General features: G+C 52.7%; 1 protein-coding gene across 1 annotated transcript; it reads right to left on the bottom strand.

Moving 5' to 3' along the window:
- Positions 1 to 5,606: 5,606 nt before the first annotated feature.
- LOC129197295 (ectoderm-neural cortex protein 1-like) lies at positions 5,607 to 9,411 on the bottom strand. Its single transcript, XM_054805608.1, has 3 exons — positions 9,357 to 9,411; positions 7,254 to 9,065; positions 5,607 to 6,257 (listed from the first exon to the last, which is right to left on the bottom strand). The coding sequence occupies exon 2, from the start codon at positions 9,048 to 9,050 to the stop codon at positions 7,281 to 7,283; it is 1,770 nt and encodes a 589-aa protein (XP_054661583.1). The 5' UTR covers positions 9,051 to 9,065; positions 9,357 to 9,411; the 3' UTR covers positions 5,607 to 6,257; positions 7,254 to 7,280.
- Between the last annotated feature and the right edge of the window lie 1,045 nt (positions 9,412 to 10,456).

Raw genomic sequence — 10,456 nt, 5'->3', positions numbered from 1 at the left:
CGTCCCTGTGTGTTGGGAATTTGGAGCAGTTAGTTGTCTTCCCCAGCAGTTCTCACATTTCCGAGGAAAAAAAAAAAATATATATTGGTGCCAGGTTATGCGTGTGCTATCCTTCCCTGAAAAAGCCTTTTCCCCTGCTTGCTCTTTCGAGGCCGGACCCAACATCTTTGCAACCACTGGCGGCTTTTTATCATTTCCCATCAGCATGTTACTCATCGCATACCTTCTGTGTGAGCTCTGATTCCTACCGTTTGTGCCATGTTTATAAATCTTTTTTTTTTAATATATATATATATAAAATTTTTTTGTACTGAAAGAAATTGGAGCACTTTAGAAAAGTTTATTTCAAATCCCATTTCTGTCTGTACCTGGAAGGAAATCTCTCGTGAAAATCGATCCTGTTGACATAACCGCGTGTGTCTGAGCTGTGAATCCTCCTGATGTTCTTCAGTCTTAGGTCTGGTTTCTAGGCCCACCTTGCACTGTAAAGATTTAATAAATAATCGTGGTCCATGGATAAATTGACCATTTTGTTGGGGAAGCATTTGGGTTTGGTTTTTGTTAAGGTGTAAACATTGTAAATAATTCCTTTACTATTGATAACTGCAGTAGCAACATCTTTGTAGCCCTTATTTTATTTGTAAAGTCGATGGTGAAATGTTAATATTCTGTCAAACTGTGCACTCTTGATTAATTGTAAACTTGATCTTAGCACACCAAATGATGATTTTTACAATGATTGCAACGTTTCTCCACTGAAGGATTTCAGAGCTGCAATAGGACTGAAACCAACTTCTAGCAATAAAAAAAAAAAAAAATCTGCCTTATAGATATATATATAATTATTTATTATTTTCCATTTGAACCAAAGATCAAAGCAAGCAGCCACATCTCACATGCCTCTCATTTTGTACCCTGGCCAGAAATAACGTGCCGTATGAACAAAACTCTGAGAGTTTTCCAGAGGAGAGGACGGAGCACAGGAGGAATTAAGTGGAGGATACGAATAGCCGCACACCTTGCCAGCGAGGTGAGCGCCTTAGGAAAAAAAAATCAGCTGGTCTCAAAATACCTGAATTCGGCGTACTAGTAAAAGAGCGAACTTCATAAAATCGCTTACATTTATTTGCATGGTGCCAGTCTGAGCCATGCCTGGCTCTGTCCCAGATGGTATCGGTTTTCATTTGGAAAGCACAACAAAAATAGAAACTTTCTCCCTAGTGCTTGTGCCAATTTGGCAGCTCTCGCTCCCGGCACCATCCCATCGCCTCTGGCTGGTGCAGCGCTTACCAGCTCCGGAGTCGGCACGTTGTGTTTCCTGGTGAAACCCCCACTCATGGTATACAGGCAAGCTAACCCGAAAACTGTAACCTCAAATAATTTCTAGGGATTACAACAGATGCAAAACTGGGGAAAGGGAGGGAGAACTGGGACTTGGATGGGTGCTCTCAAATGAGGAGGGGTGGTTTTTATTGCCTCCATCTCTGGAGGACCCAGGTTCTCTGTGACAGGAGTCCGTAGAAGACGGTCTGAGTCTTTCAGTCTCTGAAGCGCGGTTGACATCTGGGTTGTGGCACAAACTGGAACTCAATTGGAAAAACACAAGTTTTTCTACTTTTCCAACGTATGTAAATAATCCAAAACTTCTAGGCACACCAGTGTTTGAAATACGACTTGATCTTTATGGGAAATAACGGGCCGATTTGTTAGCAAATGAAATTTTAAAGTGTGTGTGCGTGTAAGCTTTGGCTTGCTCTTCCTTTGAGAGAAAATTTCATACATCTGATAGATCTGTTTCTGCTCTCTTCAGCTTCCAGGGAGCTGAGCCGCGGTGGCCGCTGGAGGTCACTGCCTCTGTGCGCCTCCACGTCGCGGTATCTTCGTCGCTAGAGCAGGGCGAGTAACTTCATGTCTGTGTTTTTCAGCAGCAAGAAACGGAATCGAAGAGATTTCGTGGGGTGCAGCTGGAAGGAACAGCCTAGGGTAGGAGTTTCAAGGAGCTGCTTCCAGAGCAGTGGGTTTAATTTATTTATTTTTTTTCTAATTGCACTGTGCCCTCCTGCAGCCATAATTATGTGTCAGACCAATAGGAATTGTTTCTAGAAAGACAGAAGAGCCCGGATTGGGGAGATCCAGGGTCAACGTGGCCAAGAGGGATCTCTGCAGTGCAGATTCCCACCAGGAAGTGCCCAGCTGCAGCAGCCCAGAGCTCCGCAGGGGCAAGTTTAAATCTCAGGCAGGATTTGCACCTCTTAGAAGTTTGGTGCTGCTGCAGCCATCGGTGTTCACATGAGCGGGGGTGTTTGTGTTCTGCTGCTGCAGCGGGGCAGACATTCCTTTGGTGATTGCAAACGCTGCGGCAGACAGTATCGGCAATAACGCCGTCACTCGTCTGAGACACGTTCTCCGTTTTTCACAAGGAGGGTGTGATTTCAGGACGGATGGCGGTGCCTTCAGAGCTGTTAACTTGCTCATACCAGTATTCCAGCAGCTCCGCCCTGCCTTGTCTCTCTTGAAAATCTGTAGCTAATTAATCCGAAACCCAAACCACATTCTTTCTATTTAGATGAATCATTCCGAGGCCATAGGCATTGACCAGCTTCATGCTAAACCTTCCTCTTTCATGTGGCTGAGACACAGCTGATGGTTCCCATCCGTGCATCTGAGATTTGTTGGCAAGCCAGATGCTTGAGGACAAACACGCACAGAGGATATTGGCTCTGTAGCGTGCTCCGACAGTGGGAATGTGCTGGTTTCTGCCTTTCCCTTCCCTCACCCCTGTGACTCAAATCCGGTTTAATTTCTCATCCCAGCCACGGGGCCAGCCCAAGGCTCAACAGCCAAGGGATGCGGGGCCTGGCCTTGTGTGGTGTGTACGTTGTTTGCTGCTTCTGGACCCGTGGGAGCTGGCAGAGGATAAAAGCCAAACCCTTTTAGAGCTGGCAGCGTCGGAGCATGCGACGCGCGGTCCCTGGCTCTGGGACAGCATCGCGCACGCAGAAGGCTCCGACACGACAGGGATCGCTTTGTTACGGGGCGACAAGTACAGGAGAGTGAAAAATCCTCACTGAGCATCACAATGTGGATGTGCCTCTCCCGCATCAGAGCAGCGGCTGGTGCCTTCTCACTGTACAGGGCGGAGTGTGCTGCTAGACCCAAAGTTATCCCAGGTGACAGCCTGTGATACGCAGACCCTTCAGAGAATTTCAGATAGGTGTGTGATGTCCTTTTTTTTCCCCTTCTAAACCATTTGAAGTAATGGACAGAATCCCACCGTGCTTTGTGCGAGTGCTTTGTTTTTCCTGGGCTGCCGTGGCTTGTCGTCGTAACAGCAGCGTGTACTCAGACGCACGGTGGGTGTGCTGCAGAGCATCTGAACGATCCGTAGCTGATCTTAGCCAGAAAAAGGGAATTTCTGTTACTGCTGTGCTGGGGTTTGGGGTGAGGTTTGGTTTTGGGGTGGGTTTTTTTTGCAATTACCAGCACTGGCCATCCACAGTGGAGAAGGGAGAAAGGCTGTGTGCTGCCTTGGCACTCTGGCAGCAGGGGCTGCTGAGCAGGATGCAGCTACAGACGCAAGAAGCAGTACAGTTCACCTAAAATCAACGCTGGCTGTGTACCTTGGGGTGGGCGGGTCTGGTGCTGTATTTCTCTGGTTGTGGTGGCCTGTAGGCTTTGTGCGAGAAGAGGAACATCCCGTGGGAGAGCGATGTCACGCTTAGATTGTTTTGGCTTTGAGCCTAGCGATCTCCCTATGCGTTGCCTCTTCCAGATGTGATCATGGGCTTGGGTTAGCTCCTGCAGCTGGGGGGGTTGCAGCCACGAAGCGGGGTGCTGGGCTAGGAGGAGAGGCCTAGGTTTGAGCTAAGTTATAAAATCTATAAATTCAGGAGGATTTCTGTCCCAGTAACCAAATTCACCTGCAGCCCCATCGGCCTTAAACCTTCTGGCCCCAGCGCTGACGTAGCATTGGATTGATGCGTGGAGATGTCAAACTGGGAAAAAAGGTCTGTGCTGGGCACTGCTGGGATGTCACCAAGCATGCAAGAGGTGTCTAGTTTTCCCTGGGACTGCTCCTCGCTGTGCCGGGAGCTGGTTCCTGCCAGGAGAAGGTGGAGCTGGAGGGACAGCACGGGGCTTTCTGCCAGACGAAGGCAATGAAACGCAGCTCCGGCCGTCTTCGTTGCCAGCAGCGTGGAGCCACTGCGGAGCAGCCAAGCCCAGGTGTGCTTGAAGTGCCGGTTTTCCCTGAGAGGTAGTTAGCTGTAAGTTTAGTTTGAAATGAGGAAACAATTCCCAGGCGCTTGCAAAGGCTTCAGCAGCTGGGCCGCTCACTCCCCAGCTGAAAAACACTGTGAGCGTGGCTTGGATAACATCCCAGCGCCAGGAGCAGGAGGCAGACAGGGACCCATGTTGCTAGAAGCGACTTTGTCCCTGGTGTAAAAGACGGATGTGGCTGGGAGCCAACATTTATTGCTTGGCAGCATAAATAAAACAGCTGCTGCTCAAATGGCCGTGAATGAAACCTCCGCTCCTCCGACTTGCTGAGCAAAGTCGGACTTTGTCCAACCCTCAGGAATAGCTGTAGATTTAATAAAGCTGAAGCAGCCCCCGGCTCGCTAACAGGGATGGAGATGTTTTCTGGCAGCTTCTGGTCCCAGCCGTGTCCTGTGCTGTGACTTTCCCCTGGGCTGCAAGCTTGCCTGCCTGCCTGCCTGCACTTGCGCGTGCGAGGCACGGCCAAGCTGGGAGCTGCCCCACGCTCCAGCTGCTGGGTGGTTGGACTCGATTGATCTCCAAGGTCTTTTCCAACCTAAATGCTTCTGATTCCATGCCGCTGCCTGCGGTGCTCCAGGCTGGGTTTGCAGGGCAGGCTGCGGGCTTGGCTCCTTGCAGCCTGGGGCATTCTGGGCTCAGCAAGCGATGGAGAGGCAGCACAGCAAGGGTAAATGGAGGGGGGAGAAAAAAAAAAAAAAATGGCCCAACCTGGGGGCTCAAAATGGCAGAGGCATCAGAAAAGCGGATGGAAATGAAGTCAGTTTATCTATCTGCTTCAGCCACCGGCAGCAGGGCAGCTCGCTTCCTTCCAGTCTTGCCAGTTCTTGCCTATACTGGCATCTAGGAAGGGTTGTGACATTGATTTATTTAACTCCGAAATTGAATAATGGATCGCACCCAAACCATACTGCTGCGGTGAGACGGCTGGTTGCGCCTTTGCTGCCTGTTTCCTCTGACCATGCTGAGTCCTGTCTCATACCTCCCACCCTTGGCAGAGCTTTTCCTTCCCAACCACTGCCCCCACCATCACCTGCCGTTCGTTTTGGCAGCAAGGAAACCCAGCTCCACAGAGGATGACCAGGTAAGGGCAGAGATTAGCTCAATCTTTGGAGTTTTAAACAGATTTGTCTGTCCTTCAAAGCTGGAAGGCAGTACAGAACCTGAGCTTTCCTAGGTCCTGTGTTACAAAGAAAAGCTGAGCCCTCCCCGGCCGATGAAGGTTTGGACTCTTGAGCAGGGAACGCTCTTCACTATTTTGCTAAATGTTATCGCAAGCATGGGCTGGGAAAACTTGCAGCTTAAGCATATACAACAGACAAGGGCCATGGTGGATTTTATTCAGATTTATTGAAGCAGCTCCAGGCTGAGTAATAAACACACACAACTGCTGTATTAAAAAAAAAAAAAAAAAAACAACAACAAAAAAACCAAACCAAAAAAACCCACCCCAACCCACCCAAATGTACAGAACTGGCCCAAGGGCAAAGTACTGTCGCATGTTAAACCATTTCAGGCAACTGCCTCTGGTGCTGCCTGCATTCCGAGTCATGGCAGGCAGCAGTCCAGAGCCTGCTGCCGGGTACTTAGGAGCTTCCTTTGTCCTTTCCAGTAAATATCACTTAAAATACTAAATGAAAGAAGTAAAAACTATTCCTCTGGTTCTTGTTCTGAGATCACACGAGTTAGGAGAAAACTTGGAAACCTTTTGCCGTCTCAAGGGCCAGCCCAAGCTGCCAGCCCAGGGAGGTCCCTCCGTGCTTGTCCCCTCCCTGGGCTGAACAAAGGGGATTTACGGAAGCGGTTCAAAGCCAAAGCTGTGCTGCTGTGAGCCCTCCTGATGCTGATGAGACCCACGCGCGGGCTGGCATCCAGGATGGTTCACAAACTTGCTAGGTAGGAAGGAGGAGGCGCTCCTACTGCCCACGTCTTCTGTCCGGACCCTCGGTGAAACGAGGCAATGGCAAAATCAGGTCTGAAGCCTGTAGTGCAGAACAAAGTATTGTGAGATCGGTGTGCAGCAAACCCGAGAATGCTCCCCAGGCCTCAAAACCTCCAACGCTGCTATCGTGGAGTGACGGCTGCTTATTTCCCTCCACAGCCAGGAACTTTCCCTAGGTATCACAGGATATTTTATTACAAATTAATTTGGGTAGTACATGTCTTGCAAGGGGGAAAAAAGAAAAAAAAAAAAAAACCCAAAACCTGCAGAGATCTGTGATTCACTGGCGTCTTTTCTGCCATGAGCCTTTAGAAAGGTTTAATTCCAGCTGTGAATTTTTTAAAAAGTTAATTTCTACATAGCAGGAAAGAAATGGCATGAAAGGGACACCAGAGAATAATTAGAAGCGGAGAAACCCTGTGTTTATATGTAGACAGGGCTTGTCTTCTACAAATGCAATTACCAACCGTTCTGGGACTAAATCCCAGCTATGATCTTGTTCTGGCACCAGCTCACAGCCCTCGTTGTCCCACAAGACATTTGGGTGCCACTAGCAGATTAACCGTGGCACCAGGAGGAGGCGGCTGTGCTAAAAGCAGCAGCCAGCCCCCCATGGCACCACGCGGTCTATCCCAGCTCCTGCAGACAGCCTGCCCGTTGTTAACACAACGATGGACCCAACGAGCTGTCTGTACCAGAGACGACACCCAATCCTCCTCGCAGAGAGCATTCCCCAAAATCCTTGCATAGGCCGAGACCCAGTGGAAGGGCTAGGATGCCAGGTTAAGTGTCTCGTTATTTATACTAATCTTCTCCCCACACCATTTCAGCACCTAAAGAGACCGTTCTCTCTCCTGCAGGGTTTTAGATCCCAAACTACCAGCCTGGAAGCACGTTTCTGGAGCTGACCTCCGCAGAAGGCAGTGTCTCTAGGACAACTCCAGCCTGGATCCACGTGCATCTGCCCCTCGGGGTTTAACCCTTGTGCAGCGCAAAGTTGTAGAGAGGAGCTCTGGGTCAATCCGCAACTATTTACCTTCCAGGTTCTTCGTCACGCCGTGACTCAGGCAGACAGGTACTTCCAGGTGCTGACAAAGGCGGTGGGGATGAGGGAATAAGGCACAGTCGTGACACTGCTCCAGGTGTCGGACGATGGGTCGTAACAGTCCAGAGTTTTGCAGCGCTGGGCCCCGCAGTAGCCCCCCACCACATACAGTCTGTTGCCCGACGTAACCGCACGGCAGCTGATGCGCTTAGCGGTGACGTCCCCAAATTTGGACCACTGGTAGGTGTCGCTGTGGAAGCGGTAAGCAGAGCTGGCAGAGAACTCCGTGTCCCCACCGATGACAATGATGTGGCTGCCCACCACAGCGGCGGCCGTGTATCGCCAGGGCTGGGGGCAGCTGGCGGGCACCGTCCAGCGGTTCTGGCAGGGGTCAAAGCACTGCACCTTGGGCAGCTTCTCCTGGTTGGTGCTGGTGCCACCGAAGACAAACAGCTTCATCTTGGCTCCCACCACGGCGGCGTTGCTCACGCCTTCTCGGAGAGGAGCCACCAAGGACCACTTGTCCAGCTGCGGGTCATAGTGTTCAACTTGCTTGAGAGAGACAGAGGGAGAGGCGGGGAAGGCACCGCTCACTGCCGTGTGACCCCCTACCACATATAGACAGTGGTCCAGCTCAGCGGAGCCGTGGCCAAACCGCGCCACCAGCATGGGAGCAGCTTTTGCCCACTCGTCGTGGAGGGTGTCATAAACCCAGACGTCTTTGGAAGCGCCGTTCTCGGAGCCTTTGCCGCCGGTGATGTACACTTTGCACCCGATGGCGCAGGCACTGCACTCTTTACGAGGGCTTGGGATGTCGGCGCGAGGAATGATCTCGCTGGTTTTGTGATCCAGCATATAAATCTTGTCGCACATGAAGGTCTGGCCGCCGAGCAGCAGCAGGGCCTGGCTGACCTTGCGGGGTCGGGCACAGCACCCTGTCACGAGGCCGTCGTTTTGCAGGATCTTCATTTTGCATCGTACCGCATCGGCCACAATCTCCTCCCCCAGCTTGTGGCTGGTCACCAGCTTCTCGCAGGCCACTTGCTTCCGCAGGTAGGACTCGGGCAGAAGGGCCAGGCGGACGGAGCGCAGCAGCTCTGGCAGAACTTCATGGCGTCGGGGCAAATCGTATCGGATCCAACCTATAACGGCTTCGTAGACCAGCGTCTCATCCTCTACCTCCAGCTCTTCGCTCTCCACCAGCTCCAGCAGCTTGTCTTTGGGCAGTCGGAGGAAGTCTTCGGTCTTGCAGAGCAAGGTGAAGTTGGCCAACGCCATTCTCCAGGACAGCTCCAACAGCCGCTCACAGCAGTGGGCATCGGACAGCAGCAGCATGTTCAGACAATTCCCAGGGTAGAGATTCTTCTCCAGAAAGTCAGCCGAAGCATCCCGAATGTCCTGGAACTGCAACATGTCCCCAGCCTCCAGCAAGGACTCCGCGTTCTCCTCGTTAATCAGCACCCGGGCCGAGTAGGCGTAGTCCAGCAGCAGCTCCAGCACCTCGGGGTGGAGGGAGTCGTGGAAGTTGACTTCGGCGTCTCTGCTCTCCTTCAGGCCCCCGCTGAACATGGCATCGAAGTAGCGGCTGCAGGAGGCCAGGACGGCCCGGTGGCAGTGGAAAGTCTGGTTCCCCGCTCGCAGCACCACGTCGGTGAAGAGGTGCCGCTTGCGGAGCAGGTTGAGGTGGGTGAGGAGGCTGTCGGCATGGCCCGGTTTGTGGAAGAGGTGGATGTTCATGGAGCCGGAGCTCGAGCGGGATTTCCGGTTCTCGTGGCTGCTGACAGACATGGTGGGGAGGCTGCTCTGCAAGGGAAAACCGGAGAGTCAGCACGGAGAGCCCGGCAGCGCCGTCACAGGGGCCCGGGACCGGCGGGGATGCAGCTGGGGAGCCGCACCGGAGGGCTGCGGTGGGAGCACGGCGCCCGGCCGGTAAGGGCAGCTCGGAGGGAGCGTCCCGCAGCGGCGGGGCTCGCCCAGCGCAGATCGAAGCGCGGCACCGGGCGGTCCCGGTGCAAGGCACGGTCCCGCGTAGTACCGGGTGGGGGGGAAGATATGCGCTCCTGGTGCTGCCCGCCCCGTCCCGCCGTCCCGCACCTCGCCGGGACTCGCCCCGGTGCCGCCGCACTCGCCGCTCGCTCTGCCGCCGCGCCCCGCCACCGCCGCGTGGCCGCCCCGCCGCCGGCCCCGCCCCCTTCCCCTCCCGGCACTGCGGAACAGCCAATCAGCGGCCGCAGCGCCCTCCGCTCGTTCTTTGTGAATGGGGGCCGGGGCCGGGCGTGCGCATGCGCCGTTCCTTAACCCCGTCCCGCCCGGCGGCAGCGTGTCCGTGTCCCCCGTGTCGTGTCCTCCCCCCCGCCCCCCGCCCAGGAGCAGCTCTCCCCGGGCAGGAGCACCGCTCCGTCCCGCAGCAAGGCTTAGGAAGCAGTTAGCAGCCGAACTAGAGGACGGTACGGCAAGCTCTGACGTTCAGCTTTGGTCATGGAGTCACCCTGCCGTAAAGGGCCCATAAAAAGCAGGAGCCGGGGTGCTGAGCCGCGATCGGCTTGCTGACAAAGGGAGGTCACGGCCGGAACAAACCATCCCTGCTCAGCAAATGTTTTCCTGCATGGGGCAAACAGGAGCTGAGTTGGGCTGCAGCAGCAAAGAGAAGGGAAAAAAAGAAAAAAAAAAAGGAAAAAACAAGAGAAAAACCCACGGGTTTTGGGGGGATCAGGTCTGTCCACACAAGGTCTTGTGCTAAAAAAGAGAGTGACTGCTGCCCTGGCCAAGCGGCAGCAGCAGCCATCATACGTGCTTAAATATTACATGTCATTGGGGACCAAAACCATTCTACAGAAAATACAAATTTCAGAAATTCTGAATTACCACGTTTTGCTTTATCTGTGCACGTTTCAGTTTGTCCTGTGCTTCACCAGCTATGACAAAAATCGCTCAATGAGGAAGTGGATAAAGCAAATGCAGTTAGACCAGTTCACAACATCCTTTCTCTATGCTAAAATTAAAAGCGTTGTTTAGAGCTTTACTAATTTGGCACCAGTGTGTGTATTTTGTTTTTTTTAAATCGCCATAGCTACACCTTGTCCTGTGCTAGGCAGGAGAGCACAGTCTGAAGAACCAGTGTAATGAGGTTAAGAAAACAAAGAGACAGAACCTGATTTCTTATTAAAATCCACTAAATTGCAGCAGGAGCCACC

This window comes from Grus americana, chromosome 28, assembly GCF_028858705.1.
Source record: "Grus americana isolate bGruAme1 chromosome 28, bGruAme1.mat, whole genome shotgun sequence".
NCBI lineage: Eukaryota > Metazoa > Chordata > Aves > Gruiformes > Gruidae > Grus > Grus americana.
This window is presented reverse-complemented; position numbering and strand designations above follow the sequence as displayed.